General features: G+C 52.3%; 1 protein-coding gene across 1 annotated transcript in view; it reads left to right on the forward strand.

Moving 5' to 3' along the window:
• The window catches only part of RUNX3 (RUNX family transcription factor 3), a 38,721-nt gene that overhangs the window by 8,024 nt on the left and 9,528 nt on the right, over positions 1-21,169 (forward strand). The window contains exon 4 of the mRNA XM_050909936.1: positions 17,207-17,371. Within this exon, the coding sequence (XP_050765893.1) occupies positions 17,207-17,371 (165 nt within the window). The remainder of the gene's footprint in view (positions 1-17,206; positions 17,372-21,169) is intronic.

Raw genomic sequence — 21,169 nt, forward strand, 5'->3', positions numbered from 1 at the left:
AGGTCAGGAATAGAAACCAGGTCTCCTGACTCCTGGCTCAGCCCCTTATCTGCTGCATCAGATCGCCTTTCTAATAATAATAATAATCAGGAATACATAAATAATAATACAGGGCGAGATAGTTACTACTCTTAGCGTTTGGTTTGCTCTGACTTCACTGATAGCCAGCGCTCCCCAAACCCCCACTGAATCATACCCGCTCCTCCTGAATTTCAACATCTCGGCCGATCGCTCCTGATCTTTAATTTAAATTTTCTGATAGGGAGGCGAAGGCTTCATAGCCAGGCGGAGAGCTGGGGGGGCCGAGCCGTGGGCGTGCTCGCCCTGCGCTGTTTGGATTGGGGCTGTGCCTTCGTTTGGCATAATTAGGCAAAACCGGAGGATGGAGCGGCTTGCCCTGGCTCTGGCTTGGTGTGCCGGAGGGATGCCCTCCCTGGGACGCCATCCCGGGCTGCAAGGTCAGCAGTTTCTCCTTTTTTTTTTTTTTTTTCTTTTCCCTGATTTGCGGACCTGAAAATGTTTGTGCCGGAGGTGTAGGCTCCTTAAGGAGGTCTGCGTGGTGTTTGTTTGCTGCTTATGCCCTTGCCTTGCGTGGACCCCAAAGGTCGATCTCTCCCCCATCCCTGTACTCCCACAGCCCATAAATTGCTGATCGAAGGGCTTTAGACCCAAGTTGTGGTTTTTTGGATTTTTTTCAGACGATCATAGATTTGTTGGCAGTGAAGGTCATATTTTGACTCCCAGTTTGACCCTGGGGCTTAAATTCATTATTGATGAAAATCCAGTGTCTTGCACTGGAAGAAAAAAATAAAAAAAACCTTCTTTTTTTGCCACACTTTGGTTTGTATTTTCTAATGAATACGAAAATTTAAAAAAATAATTAAATAATGCCCTTTGCCCTTCCTTCCCTGCAGTTCTCTGCAGAAACCCTGGGTGTGGAAATACCGGCTGCAAAATGATCCAGGCTCGCTCGTGGAAACCCAGTGTGGTTTTCCTGGTTAACCTGCCACTGGGTGGCTCTCCGGCATAGCACCCCTCGGTGCGCCGGCACCCGCTGGGCTCGCCGGCCGGCAATCGAAGCCGGTAAAGCCCCGGTAATAACCACCTTGGGCCAAACACGATGGCTCGCGCTGCCCTCCCCTGCTTGGCTTTGGGAGGTGAGAGCTGCCAGCAGGAATTGCAATTTTTATGCGTGTGTATATATCTTACATATACTCTTTAACATATATATGTAAATACATATGTGTGTGTGTATATATGTGCGTATATATGTGCGTGCGTAAAAATATATGGGGTTTTTTCCCCCTTCTTGGCTGCGGCATTGCAAATGAGTGGGACATGGTGTGTGTTGGCTCCTGTTGTGCAGGATCGGGCCTGGCCGGGGCTGGAGGCTGGATGTGGGGCTGGTGTGAGCGGGCAGAAAAGCACCCTTAATGTGGAAAGAATTGGCCATTTGTCTTGGTATCCTGGGAAAGCCCTGGGCATCGTCTTCTCAGATGCGGCAAAATTCCTCCAGCAAACGTTCTCGTGGGGTTTTTGGGCCAGAAACGCAGCTGGGCTCCATGCCCCACCTCTGAGCATCCCATTCATCTTCCACCCCTGTCCCATCGCTTCATCTCAGCCCTTAAGCAAGTCTTTTAACTAAAGCTGCGCCCAGAAAAACTTCTGAGGAGTTCGAAACTGAGTTGCAATGGGTGAGAAATCGCAGGGAAGCGGGTGACAGCCAGAGCCTCTCGCGGGGCCGGGGGGTGAAGCCTGGGTGGGGGGACCGGGAGAGCTGGACCTCGGTGTTGAAGACACCGAAGCGTGCTCGATTGAAGGACCCGCAGCCGAGCGAGGAGCGGTGCCAGGGCGTGCGTGGGGCTGATAACGGCAGTGGCTTTGGCCAAGCCACTGTCTCGGCTGCTCTGCCACGGTCCCCGAGCATCCCCTGCGAACCATCACACAGGCTCGCTCCGAGATATTTTTTTCTTGTGCTCAGGCTCTTTCTGGGTTAGATCTGGAGAGAAAAAGGACATTTTTTCAAGTTGACACCTTAGCTCTAAACAAATGGCGCAGCGGGTGCCAAGTGTTGACATACTTTGTACAAACAGGAAGTAATAAAATATTTGAACTTCCTGTGGAATTTCCTTCTTTTTTTCCCCCCTTCTCTGCAGCTCTTTATTTAGCAAGAGCCCAACTCAGCTGAGCTGCAGCCCTGATGCAAAGCCCTCTCACATCCACAGCTGCTTGCAGAATAATCCACGAGAGGCAGAACATGGAAAAATGAATAGCTGGAAGCTATACAGGGATGTTTAGACTGTTTCTGGGTAAATGGGAGCATCTCCAGGGCCTCCCCCATCACACCCACCTGCTGGCTCCCTTCCCTTTCCCTTCCCTTTCCCTTCCCTTCCCTTCCCTTTCCCTTCCCTTTCCCTTCCCTTTCCCTTCCCTTTCCCTTCCCTTTCCCTTCCCTTTCCCTTCCCTTTCCCTTCCCTTTCCCTTCCCTTTCCCTTCCCTTTCCCTTCCCTTTCCCTTCCCTTTCCCTTCCCTTTCCCTTCCCTTTCCCTTCCCTTTCCCTTCCCACCACTCTCACCTCCTCTCTGCTGTCACTTTTGCTCTCCTCCTCCCAGCTCCCCCTTGCAGCACCAGCCCCTTTCTGCCCATCTCCTGGGAACTCCTATGCAAAGTCTTTTTTTTCCCCTTTAAATCCCTTTCCCCCCCCGCTTTGACTTTTTTTCTTGCTGCCATTCAGTCTTCCTTAACCTCTCTCCCCCCTTTCTAAATCTCCTTTGCCCTTAACCCCTTGTTTTTGATTTCCACCCCATCCCTGCTGTCCTGGCCACCGTGTTGAGGAGGAAAGGGAGACCAAGAGGACTTGATCACCCACCATAACCCTTGTGAGGAAGCACATCTATACCCAGCCGTGCTCGCCTGGGGTAAAAACCATCCCTCTGGCTGTGAGCGTGCACAGAGCCCCGTGTGCCGGTGCTGGGGAGGTGGGAAAGGGTGCAAGGCAGCCCTGCTGGGATATGCAGAGCCCTCTCTGCTTGCATGGCGAGGGCTTGGACTGCTTTGAGTGTAAAGTTGCTTTCTGAGGTTTAATGCTGCTTAAGTTTGGGTGAACAGAGCTGGTATTCTTCGCTACCCCCAGCAAAGAAGGTGAGTAGAGGAGGGAGAGGGATGCCGGAGCGAGGCACTGGGGGCTGGAGCCCTCGCCCAGCGGCACAGACCTCCCTGCTCTTACATTGCAGTTTAATTTTCTCCCGCCCTGGGCTGAATGATGAAAGGGAGGGTGAGGAAGGGAGGGTTGTAGCCTGGGTTTCCACACCTGAAGAGCGAGGGGCAGCAGGGTCCCCGTGTCCCACCTTGTTGCCCACTCAGCCACAGCAGCAGTGCGAATGCTCGTGGAGGTGCTGGTGCTGGTTGTTGGTGTCTCCCGCCTTGCTTGTCTTGGGTGTGTGCGTCAGAGATTCGGTGCTTTCGGTTGTGTCCCCCGCTTGGTGTGACCACAGTAAGTGCCAGGAGCGTGTCCCCATCCTGCAGCGTCTGCTGGCTTGGACTGGGAGGAGGAGGGGGCTTGTTGCTGGGCTTCCCTTGGCCAGGCAAGAGTATTTTATATCCCTTCTCCATCTTGTCCTTGCAGGGTTTTTCTCGCTGGGCCCCATCCTGTGCAGGCACAAATCCCCTCCGGGGCCACTTTTCCTCCCCAAAAGGCTCCTTCTCCCTATGTCCCTGGGGAGGGAGCGATGGGGCCATGCCGGGAGTGGTGCCACCCAAGAGGGGACAGCCCAGCGGCCACCACTCCGGCTCACCCAGAGCACCCGCTCCCCCCTCGCACGGCACATAGCTGATGGGTGGAAAGGCTCTCACCTCCCACGGCTCTGAGTCGTTTCCAAGAACCGCTGCTTTTTGCTTTCATATTTTCGAGAGCCTCAGCTGGGTGAGGGTTTCCCTCCCCGCCTGCCCCCCTTGCGCGACGTCAGCCCGAGCCGCAGCCCGGCCCTGCGCTCTCGGCTGGGAAATGAAGAGTTTAGGATCCGCAGAGGGTGGAAACCCCCTTGTCCGTTCCTGTGCAAGGTGTTAGTGGCATCTGTGTCCCCGGGGTGCTGGCGGTCAGTGGGCGCAAGGCTGCGGCTTGGGTGCTGGCTGCCCTTGAGCTCCCCATGTGTTGAGGATGCTTGGCTTCAAGTACGGGGTAAAAAAGCAAAAAAAAAAAGGGAGAAAGATTGACTGTAAAGGGGAAAAGCCTGTCTGTAAATCCAGCCTGAAGAGGGCTTTGCCACTGTTAATATTGGGGTGCTGGGGTGGCTGTGGGAGGAGGGTGCCCACGGCCCCGGGTGCCCCCAGCCCCACTGCAAGGGCATTTCTTCCAGCAGTGCTTGTGCTGCCCAGGTGGCAGCCAGGGAGGAGAAAGGGTTGTAAGGGTTGTATCAGCACTTACTGGGGATGACACATACCTCGCTGTGGCTTCTCTATCCATCTCGAAGCCACGCTGATAAAAGCAGCGCCCTGAACCACCCCATCCTGCATTGGACCCGCCAGCCCGGACACACCTCAGCACCGCTGCCCACACCCCCGTATCTCACCACCTCCATCTCGGTTCTCATCCCACGCCCAGCGCCTCGCCGGCCCCAGCTCCTGGAACCCTGGTGCGTCTGCAAACCACCCTGAAAAAGCCTTTCTCACTTTTTTTTAATTTGTTTCAGGTGCATCTGAATCCATTTTTCTTGAGTTCAGAGGAGTCTGTGCAGTGGTTTGGGTTTTTTTTTTTCCTTTTATTCCTTTTATTCCAGATGCTCCAGTTTGAGGCTAGAGAGAAAAAGGATGCGCAGGACCGTGCTAGCAAGGCAGGCCATCCCCCCGCTACTTTCCCCGTCCCTCGTGGCTGCAGATGAGTCTGAGATTTACTACCAGAAACAGCAAAACTGAAAACCCATTTTACTCAGGGAAGGGAAAAGAGGTGCAGGATTCCACCCCGTTAATCAGAATAAGCTCTGTAGAGGCCCCAGTATGATGCTAGCAACTAAAAATCGCCAGGCATCCCCTATAAGACGGTGCTGCCCTAATTCGAGCCTCCCATCCTGCCCAATTTGACCTGCAGATTTTGGGCAGGGGGGGAGCGAGGCTGAGCACTCGGGTTTTGCGTTTGCCACGGGCTGCGCTGGGAAGCTTCAGTGCTTTAACTGGGAGGGTTGCATGCGTGGAGTCGGTCCCTGCCCGCCGCCCTCTCTGCTCAGCGCCGGCCTCGACCCCCAGACCAGCTCCGCTCCCCCGCAGCCCCTGGGTGTGACGGGGATGTGTTTATTTGAAGGCGAAGGCAGCTTGCCCAGAGCCGAGGCCATGCCGTGGCTGGGTGAGGCCGAAGAGCTGAGTCAGCCCCTCCACGCTCGCTGGCAGCAGGGCTCGGATTTGGGGGGTTTCGGCGGTGGGACCTTCCCCACGGTGCGACCTTCCCCATGGTGCGACCTTCCCAGCTCCTGTTTGTTTTTCCTGGGGTACAGCAGCCCTGTGCAAACTTGATTCCTTTAGCAGTATCATATTTTCATGCCCTAATGGCTTAAATGCCATCACAAGTACAAAATGATGTGTTTAATATATTGCGGAGTTGGTTATTTCCTTGCTAACTTTTGGGTTGTAATGTCTTTAAAAGCATCGATGGTTTCTGGCAAGCTTTCTGACTCCTTGGTAATTGCTCGTAACAAAGAGCATCTCTTTAGGGCTTCCCTCATTTGCACTGTTTTGGGGGAAAAAAGAGAGAAAGACGAAGCAGAAACATTCCATTTACCGTCAAGAAAAGTGACTGATCCATGAATTCACCCATCACATCCCGGCCCTGCCGGACACTGTGCTTCATGGAAGGGAAATTGCCGGTACTTTTGGGAAAGGCAGAGCCACTCTCGGGGAGCGGGGCCGATGCCGGGAACCCCACGGCAAAGCTGTTGTTTGCCCCCCTAGCCCGGTGGGGATTTTGGCTGGCCCGTCTCGGGATGCTTTGTCACGTGGACCTGTGCTGCCGGGGGGATTGGTGTAAATCCACACCGTGCTTCCTCCACACAGGGGGAAAAAAAAAGTCATCTCATCGTTTTGTTGTGATTCGAAGCAACTTTGAGAGGAGACAGGGACCTGGCAGAGCTCTGCGGGGCTCGGGTGCGCTGCGGGGAGGCTTGGGGTGATGCATCGTGGCCCTCTGGGATGCCAGCTCCATGAATCTGGATGGTGAAATAAAATCTGTAGCTCTCCCATTCCTGGGACAAGGGGGAATCGGGATCTACCGAGCGGCAGACACGGGTGCGGGTCAGCGAGGGACAGCCTAAAATAGCTGAGGATGAAGAAGAGGCAGTGGGGCAGTCGGATGGGGTTACGGGATGGGACCCAACGAGGAGAAAGGGCAAAATGATCCCCTATTGCCGTGTTCCTACGGGCAATTTTGGGACCCCACGGTCTGCAGCGTGCCCGGGTCAGTGACACCCCGTGTTTGCTGCACCTTTTACCCTCGGAGATTTGATACGGCTTTGGCAAGTGCTTGGAGACGAGATAATAAATTATTAGAGGGTCTTGCGCTTCTCAGAAGCTCGAATGGAGACCCAGGACGGGGGCTGCGTCGTGCCAGTATTGTACCATTTCAGATCTTTATCTTGGCAAAAAGGCTTCCTTGTGGGGATGCGTAAAACTTGAACTTGAGATGTTTCTCTAATTAAAAGCAGGCTCAGTGCTGAAGTGCTCCCGTGGGGTGATAGTTTTGGGTATTATTAGGGTCTTCTGTTTTATTCTCCTGCTTGTCCTTAGCTAGATATAAATACACAGACATTTCCCAGTTTGTCTGGGAATTAGAGAGAAAAAAAAAAAAGGGGGGGAAATGGCAAAGAAAAAGGAAAAATAAGGAGGGAAAAAAAAAAGACAACTAAATCAATCAAACCTACAAGATCATTTAAATAAATAAATGACTCGCCACTTCCTGGACAGTTATTTGTCGATGTAGAATTGCTATAATTTGTTCTAATTTAAAATGCGGTGCTTAGAATACGCTGATTTCCCACTTCTCAAGACCTGTCCCCTTCCCTGGGGAGGAAGAGGAGGAAATCCTGAGCGACACTTTCTCGCTGCCCTATTAACTCTCTGCTCTGGATGAGCTGCAGCCGTTTGAGATAGATGTTTAAAGAAACCCTGTGGGCTCCGTACGCCCGCCCAGGCGCTTCGGCATCGCTCTTGCTGGCGGGGGAGCCGCTGTGGTGCTCCCTGCAGTGGCCCTTGGGCACGGGGTGGGGGAATGACGCTGCCCAGGGACATCAGGTTAATCCCGGCCGTGCTCCAGCCTCCGGTTATGCCGGTGGGAGGTTGTGCAGAGCTGGTGGTTCTCTGCTTCTCCCTGCGCTGATCCAGCCCCGCGGAGGGCCCTACCTGGAGGAGCGAAAGGGTTTTAGATGGGGCATAGGCTGTTTGGGGTGTCCTGAAACAAGGGAAATCCTCAGTGGGAATGCAAGGTATTTTAATATTTTAGTTTTATTGGTGTTTTCCCTGCTGTCCCTCCAGCTGCCGTTGGGGTGGTTGGTGCCTGGGATGGGGCGCTTGCACGGACGGTGCCCGAGAGCCCCAGCCAGCCCGTGCCTCCTGCACGGAGACCGTTCAGCTCCATCCCACCCTTCCCTGTCCCTTTTGCTCTTTGGATGGAGACAAATGAAAAGCAAACGCTGGCCAGGGTGAGGGGCTGGGAGGAAGGCACGGCATCGGTGCCATCCCTGCACGCCCCACCAGGCAGCTCGAGTGGGGCACAACCCACCGCCCGCTCTCGCCCTCCATCTGCCAGATCCCTTAAAAACCTCCCTAACACCCCATTAACCGCGACCTTTGCAGCGAGCGGCCGGGCAGGAGGCAAAGGACGAGGTTGAACCCGCATCCCTCGGAGCACGGAGGAGGCCCGCGGGTGGTGGGGCAGCAGCCGGCCCCGGGGTGGGGAGGGACGAGGAGACGTCGGCGTGCGAGGCTCGGGGCTCCCGAGTTCATGCAGGAGCCCTTGCAAATCGGTACTTGCTGCGAAGGAGGGTTTCTCTGTTTGTATTCCCATCGCTAATGTGTTTTGATCCCAGCGGGGAAATTTGCACCCTTTGGTATCTGCCGAGACCGTCCGGGGCATTGTTTTCTTGCAGAGGCAGTTCAGACCACTGTTGATACATGCATCGCAAGCAATTATGTTAAACAACCTCCTCCTCTAATTTCTTATAGGCATTGCTATCCAGTTAACCCCTTCGGGGTCCAATCCTGCAAAGACAAGGCGAGGGGGAGTCGGGGCTCAGCTCTGGAGGGGGGGGGTGGATAAAAATCCCTCGGTGAGAAAAGCAGCCCGGCACCTGGTTTCTGTGGGTTGGGCTGTGCAAGACCCCCGGCCCTACGTGGGACCCACTCCCCCCTCGGCAGGGCGCAGGGACGCGCCCGGGGACGCCCGGGTGCCGGGGGCTTGTAGAGCATTCCCTGCGGAGAGGAGAGCGGGGACAAAGGTTGCCCAACCACGCTCAAAGCAATGGGTTTGCATCGCCTGGGCCTTTGGTGCTACAGCTCGAGGCTGTAATCCCGGCCTCAAAAGAAGTATTAATAGAGCAACCAAAATTATACGGGCTCCAGTAAATTCACTCCTCTAATTATTTTATTTGCCATGTGTAGTAAATTCCACCTCTCCTTATAATCACCTGGCGCATAATAACTTCAAAATCATTTCACTTAAAAATGACCGATATTTTCTAAGCAAAGCAGTATTGGGAGTCAGAACAGGGAAATTATTTTTGCTTGCATTGTACAAAGAAATCTTTGTTGAAATTGGTTGCAACACCTCCTGCTTTTGAAAGCTTCGGGAAAACCCCAGGGCACGATTCTCAGCTGCAGTGGAAGAGGCATACCTGCTCCTGCTCTGGCTTTGAAAATAAATCAGAATCGGAGAAGTGGGCATTGATAGTGTATTTGGAAGAGATTAAACCGGAGCAAAAGGATCCTCTGGTGGATGCGGGATGTTTGGAGAATTAAGTTTCGTTTAAGGCTTCTTCCAGAAGGATGTTAGCGGTGTTTCGATGCCGGGCGTGGAGGCGAGTTGTGCCGGGTGCTGTACAAATAAATAGCAAAAGAAATTCCCGCTGGGTCCAGCAGCGCAGCCCAAAGGGAGCTGGGCAAAGGGACGAGAGGGCTGGGCTGGGACGCAGGTGATGGGACACGCTGGCACTAAAAAGGAGTATTTGTGAGCATTGCGGCAAGGACGTTGGTGAGCTTTGCTCCTTCGCAAAGGGGCAGTGTTTTGCCCCGTGCCTCAGTTTACCCATTTGCAAAGCGGACCTAATAACCTGGTGGGCAGCAGGTGATGTGGGAGCGTTGCACATATGCGGAGGCTGTCGTCGGTGAGGATTTATCGTGCTGTAGCTAGGACTGCATGTTGCAGGGTTATTAACGCAGTGCGGCCCCGCTTCCCTCAGGCAGGATTTGCGAGCTCAGGAGGACAGTGCGAAGGGTCACGGATTGGAAAAGAGAAAAAAAAATAAGTCAGTGCTAAAAGGCAAGTTTCATTTCAGGGAAGACAACAGCTAAAGGACCAGAACTATCAAACAAAACCACAAGATCACATCAGATGTCAGGGCAGGACACGTCTCATTTCTCCCTCTTGAAAAGGCTTATCAGTGCAACCAATCACTTTAATGATGTGGCGGAGGGAGGAAGAGGATTTGACTCAGAGTGAGATGAAATTTAGTTCCTAAGACCCTTCTCTTCCGCTGCCGGAGACCAGTCACCTGTTCTGCAATCAGCCAGAGATAAATCATATCCTGCAGCGGAAGGTGCTTAGACATGATTTTGCATTATTTTATCTTACTCTTTCCAGTGAATCTACGCACTGTAGTGGGAGAGGTGGGCAGAGAGGGGAGGAAGAAGAGGGACCCAGCAAGCGGAGAGCATCCCCGGTGCCCATCTCAGCCTCTGAGCCCTTGCACCGAGGACGACGGCAGCGGGAAGGTGCTGAGCAGCCGAGCCCCGTGCCGCTGTGCCTCCCCGCACGGAGGTTCCCAGCCGAGCACATCCCGAAACCGTGTGCGGGAGCAGGCAGCAGCTCGGCAGCCCCATGCTGCCCGCAGCCACGGAGCCCTTAGCCCGTACACAGCTCTGCTTTTTTGGCTTTGGAGGAGCGGTGTTGCAGAGAGGATTAAGGGTGTTGTGCAGGTAGCGTTGCTCTGGGGCTCTTGCTTATAGTGTTGCGCTGTGTGTGCTGGCAAAGCTCGGCAGGAGCTGTAATTATCCGACATACCAGCCAGTCTCTGGAGATGGAGCTTGGAGCTCAATCCTGGGATCGGGGGATATTAACATTCAAATGTCAGGGCTCGGCTCCAGCTCTGTCCTAGGGCAAAGGGGAAACCCAGCGCTCAGCATCCTCAGACCTTGGGAAAGTTTGGGTCTGATCTGGGTTGCTGAGAGCACAGGACCGGCTGGCAAAATGCTGCTATATCCAGTTGGCTGCCGTCTGGCCCCGCAGCATCAGATACATCTCGTATCCATTAGCTATACCACGGCACATTCCTTGCACAGGTCTGAACCCAGCAGATGGTCCTCCCCATCCTGGGCAGAGTATCCTTAACCAGTGTCACCCAAAGGAATTTGATGTGCTTGCCCTAATGGAACAGGTTATTAACTGGGAAAAACCAGCTATACTGGTACCACGCAGGTCCCATTTCAAGTTGTTAGATAGCAGGCATTAACTCACTGTAAATTGGCATCACTCCACTGATCTACGTAGTGACAGCTAATATATGCAGTTGAAAATCTGATCTCAGACGTGACTGAGGCAATACCAGCTGGATATACTTGAGATCTGTCTGCTTCCTCCCAAGCACCCAGCTTTGAAATCTTTGAATCAGGGGTTTTGCCTAATTCCATGAGAACTGGATCACAGCCCATAAATGAATTTTGCCTTCCTGGAAATGGGAGCAACTGCAGAGAAGTCAGCGAGGTTGGGCTGGTGGTTTTTGCACCCTGTTATGAAAGCTGCTGTATTTCCCGCAGATGTGCACCAATCTGCTGGTTTGTGACACACGGGGTGAAATTTTCAGATCTGCAAATCAAAACTTTTAAAAACCGCCTAATTCACTCTGCAGTCTGAGAGTCACGTTTTCAGAGGTCTTTAAGGATGGAAAGATGCAGGAAAGCACTCGTGGGGATTTTCAGCAAGGCACGAGTGGGCTAAATGCTTAAACCCGATGAAGTTTACCCAGTCTGTTGCTGAGAATGCCCCCAGCTTTCCCTGTGCTGTAAAGTGCTTTAAATATCTTTGCAAATCCAGAAAGACTCAGTCTCCCTGCTGAAACCCTGGGAATGGGGAGCCCGTGTCCTTCAGGGATTTGTGCCGAAGTTGCACGGAAATTTGGGTGTGATGTTCCTTTTGATTTGAACACGGGCCACGGCTCTCGCATCCCGGGAGCTTTTGGAGATGCTACCCTAGATTTCTGTTTAAATATCTGAATTAGTGCCCTGCTTTGTTTTCCTTCCAGAGGGCTTAGTTTTGGGGACTCCCGGTGTAATAAAAGGCCGCCATAGGATTTATCAGAAGCTGCCCCACTTGCAAGGCCTCCCATCACGGAGCGGGCAGGGAGAGAGGCAGAGGCAAAGTCAAGGGACTAACCCATAAGTGAGAGGAGATTAGGGGCTTGCAAAGCCAGCTAATCAATACCAGGCTGCCTCGAACGAACATCTCTCCCGCTGCTGGAGCTTCAGACAGTAAAAAACCTACTGTAAATGCAACATATCTCTGTGCTTCCTGCCAGCTGGCCCGGAGCCAGCCTATTTCCTTCAAAAAGAGGGATATTTATTTTCATCCTTTTAGAGGCAGCCAATTCATCTCAGACCACCACCAGCTAAAAAAGCTTTATAAATTAGCAGCCTTTTTTTTAATTCTCTCCCCCACCCCCTTAAATATTATTTTCCTTTCGTTGTTCGAGTCGGTGTAAATCCTCTGCCAGGACATGCGAGCCGAGGCGCATTGCGACACACTCCCCTTTCTCTCCAAGCTGGAGAAAGACAGTAGCGGTAGTGTCTCACGAAAGCCAGAGGAAACCAAAGCAAAGCCTTGCCGTGACTGATTCTCCTTCCAAATGGCGTAAGCAGGCCAACTTCAAACATGTGAATAATGAGTTATCTGTGCTTGACTTTGTTCGGCAGCAGAAGAGACGGTTCCTTCTAACATTTTCCTCCTGCTCCCTCCTGTGAACTGCTGGGCTTCAACTTTTAGAAGTGGGCTGAAGTAGCGTTGGCACTTGCCAGCTGCTGCCGCTCACCGGAGCTCGGTGGAGATCTCCATCATCCTCCGTGGAGACGTCATGTTTGAGTCCCTTCCAGCTGCCGGCGCTGCGGGCAGCCCGGTTCCCGTCTCCATGCTGTCCTCCCCTCCCTCTCTCACTGGCCGTGAGGCTCCACCAAATTCTTCTTGGCTGGGAATTTCCCATGGCAAGTCTCGAGCTGGAGGTGGGTTTCCAGGGAAAACCTGAGGGATGTTCATGTCTTGTGTTATAGGTGTGCAAAGATGAAACCACCCCAACATCTGCTGTAAGGGACAGGCCTGCTGTTCCCATAACACAGGCGTTTCACATGTGGCTTGTTTCTGGAGCACATGCTGGGACTTGATAGTCTAGCCGAGACTCAGACTGGGAAAAAATTCAACCCTCTGTAGAGGATTGGCCTGTCTCTCTGAAGTACCTATTTTGAGGGCTACAAGAGGGATTTGAAAGGTATTTTGCGCATTGAGACAGAGTTTTATCCACTGCTGATTGCTTTCTTGTGGTCCATTCTCATGGACGTGTAGAGACTAAGCCACTGGGTTGTGTGCAGCATGGCTGCACGGGCTGCTCCTGGTGAGCTCCTTCTCGGCTAAGCCGTGGAGTTTGGCTGTTAATATTTGAGCAGAGCCTTCGGTGGAGGATGGTGGGAGCATGCCAGTGGGATGCTTGGAGCCTTGCTTTGAAGGTGGACGAGTGGGGGCCTCTGTGGCCACTGATGGCTCGGCTCGAGCTGCTGCCCCAGCCCACGCTACCGTCTCCTGGTTCTTGTCTCCTCCTCAGTGGAGCTAAGGAAATGATCTGCAAATGTGTGTGTTAATGAACATCCCCCCCGAGCTGAAACACTCCGCGTTTCCTTCGCTCCAGCTTGCCGCCAGCGTTTCGCAGCGTGACGCCTGGGGAGGGCCAAGCCACTTCCCACCATCTGCTCTCCCGTCGTTTGGTAGCACGGGGCTACGGCGCGGGACGGGGACGAACGTGACAGCCAAATCCGAACCCGCCGAGGTCGGAGAGCAGGCTGTGCAGCTCCTTGTCTCTCCCGACTGTAACCCCATCTACATCTAAACATAGATAAATCAGGGGACCGGGACCCCCAGGCACCCCAGAGAGTGTTTTTTCAAATCAAATCTGCCAGCTCTGAGATTTTGGTATCACTCAAGCCATGAATTTCCTGGACCCCCTTTCTACCTTCGATCAACTTTATATTCTGCATCTCAGCAATCTGGGGAAATAAACTGCTTTTGGTGAACACCATGGACACCCCCCCCACTGCCTGGAAACCCCATGCAGGTCCCAGCTTCGGAAGCCACGTTGTCAGGTTGCACACTGCTAGAAGGAAGAGCAGGGTCTGTTTGGTCCTTGAAATGTTTTAATGCAGAAAGCGTGTCTTTAAATCATAGCTTTGAGGGCCTGAGCTCCAGTACGGCGCACACTGTTTCGCTGTCTGCATTCCAAGGAAACACCCAAAACTTCCAGTATGCTTCTTATTACTGGCCTAAAGTGTCAAATTCACATCGGCTCTTCCAGCTGGGAAGTGTTCAATGGGATCGTTTGTTTGATATGCTGATACAGATCTTGTTATTACATCAGGATCGTAGGTGATCTGTCAATGTTTACATCATGTCATGTTCAATGTCGGAGTTAACTGATTCGGAAACTCGATCGAGCATTAAAACCCTTGCGCTGTTGACAAGAAGTGCCTAAGGTCAGTAGCTGCCATCATTTTATAGTACTGGACGGTTGTTTCCATAAATATTGACCTGCAAGGCAGTGCTGGCGCAGCTGGAAATGCAGTGCAAAATCTCCAAACCCAACAGCAGGTTTTGTGCCCCAAAATTCGCGGGTCGGGGTGATTAAGACTTCTCAGACAGATTTCTTGGGATGAGGTCTGGAGCCGTTTGAAGTCGACTGAAAATCCGCCCACTGGCTTCGGGAGGCTTTGAGTCAGTCCTTGGGTTAAGCTAGAAACCACCTTCCTCTTCTCTAAGGTATGAGCTATTGTTCACTTGACGGCATTGGTTTCCTCTCCGTGACAGCTGTGGGTAGATGGGGAAGGGCTTTTAATGAAGCCAACCGCTGCAGAAATTAAAAAGCTCAGGTTGTTCTGATGAAAGAAACCCATTAATAGCAATTCTCTCTTGCGTGACAAAGTCTGACGTCCCTAGCTCTAAGTGACAAGCGGCAGGAAGTCCTGGGGAGACAGCCTGTACCAAAGAGGGCTGGCAGTCCAAGGTGGTGGTTTTTAACTCATTCGCTGCCTTGTTTCATACGGTTTAGCGCTGCCAGGTCCCACCTGTGGGGTGGGATACAAACCGGAGAGGCTCTAGGAGAGCTGGGAAGAGCCCTGATCCCACCGCAGCTCTCCTCTGGGCTTTTACTCCTAAATGAGCCCCTGTGTTTGCCTTGACTTATATTATTTGCATCAAGTTTTCTGCTTTCTTTTTATCAGGATAGTTTTTGGTTTGGGGGGGGGGGTTTGCTGGTAATTGCTGGATCTCCCCGCAAACCAGCCTCTTTTAGAGGATGTAAGTACAGCACTGCTATTTTACTTGAGGCTTAAAAACCCCACGGGGCTGCGCCCGCGTTCAGACAGCGTGGGGACTGGAGCAACCACAGTGCAGCATGATGCAGCCACATGAAGCCCTTGGTTAAAAGTCGTACGGCTGAATAATCTTTAAAAACATTATCAGCATAGAGATCACTTGATTTATTTTTCAGGATTTTCTCCGTCACATGCCAGATACTACCGCAGGATAGGGTTTCAGCTGAGATAGAGGCAGAGAATTTAATTTCCATTAAATTTCTGTGGAACTTGGTCTTTGAAGTCCTTTTGGCTTCTCTGCTAAGCTCTGCCTGAGAAAACTGGTTAAAGGAAAAATGTAAACTTCTTTTTCTTCTTCTGTGCTCAAATCTATACTGAAATAAGAAAATGTGGACCAAAACAAGACACCTCACTGCACACGCTTTGCCCCTTGGGGAAAGCACAAATACCATGTGACAGATGCTGCTCACGTCTCCCAAGGCCCTCAGATAATGCAGAGATGCCCGAGGTCTAGGGACGCACAGAGCTTAGAAGAGATCATTTATGGTGTTGATTTGAGGTTTCTTTGGTTTACTTCACACAGCAGGGAAAATACATTTTCAAAATACCACTGGGTTTTGCTTTCTGCTGGGAGTTCGTCCTTACCAAGTTTTGCTCTATGGCGTCAGCACATTTTTGTTCGGTTTGGACTTTTACACAGTCGGGAGCCTGGGGATTAGAGAGTTTAGAGGGGATGGTGGGGCTCACCTGGATGTGGAGCTCCCAGGGGAGGGTCAAGGCCCCTCAAAAGCTGTGGCTGGGGGTGGTTTGCTGTTGGGATAGCCGTGGAGTGCTGCCGTGGCAGGGAACTCAGCTGGGAGCACAAGATCCCCTCCGGAGTCGATGCTCTCCCCTCCCGTCCGGCGTCTCCGCAGACAGCCTGGCAAGTGCAGCCTGAGTTCCACGAGCCAAGCAACTGCGAGATCAGAAGATACCAGACATCAGATTTAAAGAGGGGGAAGTCTGGGGACTTTCTGTGACTTTGCTATAAATTGACACCGAGCTCACGCTACGCAGATGTGAGGGGGGAGGGAAGGGGGGGGTGCGAGCAAGAGGTGGCTGCATTTTTCGCCTTTTAAATGCGTCACTTTTCTTCTTAAAAGCCATCAAGAACTGAGCTTGACTTGGTGGATGTTGGGCCGTAGGGCTAGATCTGATAAGGCCCAGCTCTCAGAAGAGCTGCAGAAAGGTTTTTTCCCAGCTCCTCTCCTATCTCCCCGGCGTGCCTGCGTACCTCCAGTGCCCCCAAGCTCTGCTCTCCGTTACACCAGGATAAGGCGTTCGCCACCTTGGGAAGGTCCTTTCACGGCAGGTGCAAAGAGCTGGGGGTGTTGCATGGCTGTCTTTCTGCGGCAGGTAAAGAGCAAGGAGAATCCAAGGTCTGAACCCGGCACTGATGTAAAACTGAAGCAGCTCCGGCTTCTCTGGAGTCCCTCCAGCTTTGTGCGGGTGTAACTGAGACTGGAATCCGGCCCAGAGAGAGTGAAGCCGTTCGGCAATGATTAATATAGTAAAATGCGAAAGTTATGTATCAAGTGTATTTCATGCGCCTCTTGCCTGGGGACAATTAGCATAAATTTAATAATTATTGCCCTGTGCCAGCAGCTGTTACCTAAGGAGCTGGGAGTGCTTTACGAACGCTCATTAGTTGCTGCCCTGCCTGGGGGAGGGAGGTGAATAGTCTCCCCATTTCACAGGTAGGAAAAGAGGAACAGAAAGAAGCAAAGTGAGATGGCCAAGGTGTGGTCCCAGGGCGGGCTGCTCCCATCCCTCCTCCTGCGCCTTCTCCAGCCCCGCTTGGCTCTGACCCCGTCGGGTGGGCAGAGCTGGGGAGGGGGCTGGAGAAAGACAAGAGTTTGTTCTCTAGGCACTGAGCAAACGCTGTAGAAAATATACATGAAATTCAACATTTCCTTTGCTGCTTCCCCAATCACCACCCTGCCAGGAGATGGGGTTTCTCCTGCCTTGCACGTGTCTCCCTTCCTTGTTCGGAGCAAGCGAGGGCTGGTGTAGGCTGGCGGCTCGGGCACGGCACAGGGCATCCTGACCCCGGCGCCCGCATCCTGCTCCTTGATCGGATGCTGACTTGCCGGATGATCTGGGGCCTCCCGCGTGGGCCAGTCTGTGTTCCTTCTTCGGCGGGCTTCGTCTGACTGAACTGCGAGGTCTTCCCACGTGTGTGTGCCGTGCAAAGCCCCCCAGGGAGCCCATCTCCGCCGGGGCTGCCACGCATCACCCCCGTGTGAATAATAGCAAACTGCGAAGATGGAGGCTGCGCTGACTTTGTGTGTAACCAGGGTGCTCTAGCCAAAGGGTAACTGGTTAGATATCAGACTCTCTTATCATGTTCCAGGGCACAGACAAAAGCTAGAAGACCAAGCCAAACCCTTCACCGACCGCTACGGGGAGCTGGAACGGCTGCGCCAGTCCATGAGAGTCACCCCAACAACACCCAACCCCCGCGGATCCCTCAGCACCCCAAGCCACTTTGGGTCCCAGGCTCAAACTCCAATACAAGGTAACTGGCTGGGTGCCCCAGCCTGGCGTCGCACCCCGAACCCTCACGCTCCTGACGCAGTCGGGCAGGGAGCGGAGCCGTCCTGGCCGAGCAAGCTTCCCTCCAGATGGTATTTTAGGGCTGGAGTCCAGCTCTCCCCTGGGTAAGGAGCCCTGCCTGGGGGACAAGCCAGGGAGGGGTTTGGTTGGGTTTCTTGACCCTAGAAGCGTTTTTGCACCCATTAAATCTGCAGACGGCTGCTGAATCATAAACTCAGGCGATTTCGCTCTGTGCACCATTAAATACAGGGTCTTAGGAAAAACTGAGCAGTTTCAGCAGGAATGCAAGGGGGATCAGAGCAACATACTTTGAATCCAGTAGCTTCTTTGACATGAAGGCACCCGCGTAGACGGTTAAGCATCAACTAGAAAGGGTGTATTATACTTTACATGCTAATTCAAATCGTTTCTTATCTTGTTGCATTGTGTTTATGCCAAGTCTGGTGATCCATCACCCAACTCCAGCATAATTCCCCACACGTATGCACACCTGCATGGGCGCACGCGTGCGCGCGCACACACACACACACACAGAGGCTTTGCTCTTCCCATATTTGCCATCAGCATAGCTGAGCCCTCGGGCATTCCCCTTGAATCTGCATCGTAGCTTGTTGCCAGGAGAGAGGTAGGAATTGCCACCAGAGTTACCCGAGAGAGGTCAGCCTCCTGATTCCCATGCACCTGAATTTCAGCCCCAAACGAAGCATTGCATCTGCAAACACCCAGCTGCCTTGCCGCTCCCGGCTTTCCGCACTTCTCAGCACAGCCAGATGCCACCAGGATGTATTAAGAGAGACCGTTCTCCTGTCCGCGCGCGAGACGTGCTCCTTTTCCCTGCATTTTTAATCTCGGTGGTGTGTTCCTTTGAAAATCGGCAGAAATACTAACGGGCATTTAAGGGATAGTATTTAAGCTGTCTGCATTTGGAGTTTTGGTGAAAAGTGGCCCTTCTTGGAAGGTTTCATATGAAAAGTTCCAAAAGCCTTTGTGTTGCATTTTCAGAAGTGACGTAGATGTTTGAAAACCTCAGTGTCATTGGCAAAGAGGGTGTCTCAGGTGCAAAAACATGTTTGAAAACGTTACCCGAACTGTAAAAGCTGCCCCGCTCCTCCCAACCCAAAATTACAGTGAAAATTTAATTTATTTCTCATTGAAATGCAAATCTTTATGCTTGGAATTTTCATTGATATTAGCATGGTTTATGAGAAGAACCCGGGCATTTTGTGTAGGATTATCATTTGATTTTTGTTTAAAAAAGCAAGAGGGAGAGAGAGAAAGAGTTTTATAGGCCCGTCCCATTGGCTATATAATAAAGAAAGAGATTCTTGGGGGAAGAAAAAAAGATGCATATTTTAAATTAGCACAGTCCCCTGTAGTGCCAGAAACCCAAAGAGCGTCGTTTGGAGCAAAGAATCAGGTGATGACACAAATTCAACAAGAAAAAAATGAAACTGGCCACAAGCTACCGTCCATGCCAAATTCCCAAATGTCAAGTGACAGCAGGAGTGGAGACACACAAAATTAGCCATCTCAAATCTTTCCTGCGGAGTGAATCCAAAGTACCAGGAATGCTGCAAAAGGCAGTTCGTGCATGCTCTGCTCTTGGCTCCCTTGTTCCCAAGTTGGAGGAACTGTCTTAAAATTACTGTGGGTTCTTACCAGCGTAACTGGCAGCAGAATCAGCTCAGTAATTTTAATCTCAGCCCTGTCCTTTTGACACAGCACTAACTATAACCAATCATAATAATAATAATAATAAAAAACCCCCCTCTTTCTCTCACACACACACGGCTTATTCACAAAGATCATAATTTTTACCCAAGCAAGTGGAGCCTGGCCCGTGCCAAGAATAACACAGGAGTTAACAGGCCTGTAATTCTCACGACTTGGCACGTTCTTAGGTAACACACACGAGAAGCCGATTAGCAAAAAGCATAACGAGATATCGGTTAGGAGGGACCAACGGGGCAGGCTGGAGTTCATCCGGCCCCCGCTATCCTTTACCTGGGTGCTTCCCAACCTTAATGTTTTTAGCATCCTCGCATCCCTGTGCGGGGATTAAAAGGGGCCCAGCGAGAGGCAGAGAGGCAGGTTTTCCCTCCACGATCACCTACGCCCGGCAGCCCTCCGCTCGTGTGCCGGAGGTGGTTGGCCTCTCGGTTCTGCTGACCGAGCAGTTTGCGCGAACGCTTCCTAATCCGCTTCTGGCAAAACCAGGCTGGGGAGCTGAGATGCTCAGAAACAGCCTCGGCCGCCGAGGGGGGATTCAGGCACCTCCAATTCCTGAACACAGCACGTGGGGTTTGTGCTTTGAAGCAGGCAGACACGTAGGAGACAGCGTTGATCTTTGGGAGGAACTGGGGTCCTTTGGAGACACATTTGCTCTGGCCCAGTCCAGTCTTTCCTCCCCGGGAGCAAAGGCTGTGGCCACAGTGGAGATCACAGCAAGGACACTGGTGTAAATGGGAGAAGAATATGGCCCTCAGCCATTTGCAGAAGACTTTCAGTAAAGCAGCCCCTGGAGGTTATAAATAGCCCCCATGTAAAATGATCATCCTGAGGTTAAATGGTCTCAAACCAAAAACCTCCCGGTAAGAGAAAACCGATCGTTTCTGAAGGGCATGCCAGGAAACATGGGAGGAGAGCGTGCTCAGCACCGTGGCCGAGCGGGTCAGATCCTGCTCTCGCGCTGGTTTCCCACTGCCCAGTGTCAGTGTATTTCAGTGGCTTCGGTCTTGCCTGACCCCGTGCAGATGGGCAGAGAATCAACCCCTTCCCATGCCTGTCCGCAAATGGGACGGACGTTTGCAGCCCTCCACACACCAGATGTCATTCCCACTTACACTGCTTTGGGGGGAAAATAGGGTAATTCTGGGTTCACCCCAGTGTAGCTGCGATGAGAATCTGGCCCGGTAGTCGGGCAGGTAGGACAGGTAGACCCTCACCTCGCATCAGCCAGCGCTGCTTCCCTGGCTTCAGCAGAGCAGAGCCATTTGCCTCCAGTGAGGATTTGGCCCAATACTTCTCCAGCGAGGTCTGGAAAATCTGAGGTTTTGAAATCCCGGCTCTCCCGTCTCCGCAGCGAGACACCAAGCTGTCATTAGGATGGCTTGAAATGGTTCCTTATTACGGGGCACGCGAAGCCAGAGCCTTGTGTGCTTGCTTCATTTTGAGTTTTGTCTTCTAGCTTAAAAAAATCAAGTAGCTCTCAAAAGTGAAGCAAGATGTTAAAGGAACTTGCTTCTGCCCGCCTTCGGCTGCTTCTCGGGGCCCCCTTGCTCTGGGGAAGTGGGATGGTGACAGACACACGTCCTCCCGGGGAGAACCGGGATCGTCCTAGCAGCCCCCAATTCTCTGCGCGACGCTTTGCCCTTGCCCATGTTTCAGCAGTGGTTCATGCTGAACCATTTTATTCCCCTTGCAACAGAGGAGGACCGCCCACGCAGCCGGCTCCTGTGTTCTAGCTTTGTGGTGGAAACATCTTCAACCACTCAAAAGCAATTGTGTGCATTGTCCGGCAACATGTAGGGGCCTTGTGTACACGAGGAGAATTGCAAAGTGATTTTAAATTTGATCTACTCAGTAACAGAACAAGCTGTTTTGATTAATGCACTTAACATCCCCTTGCACACTCTTTGTATTGCTCCAGCGAAACCGAATTCCCTTGACTTCACAGGGAGCACAGTAAACGCTGGATCCTTTTGCAAACTCCATCCTGCTTCTCCTAGCCTTAGCGTCTGCTGGACGGTTTGGGAGACAT

Source organism: Gymnogyps californianus, chromosome 22 (assembly GCF_018139145.2).
Source record: "Gymnogyps californianus isolate 813 chromosome 22, ASM1813914v2, whole genome shotgun sequence".
NCBI lineage: Eukaryota > Metazoa > Chordata > Aves > Accipitriformes > Cathartidae > Gymnogyps > Gymnogyps californianus.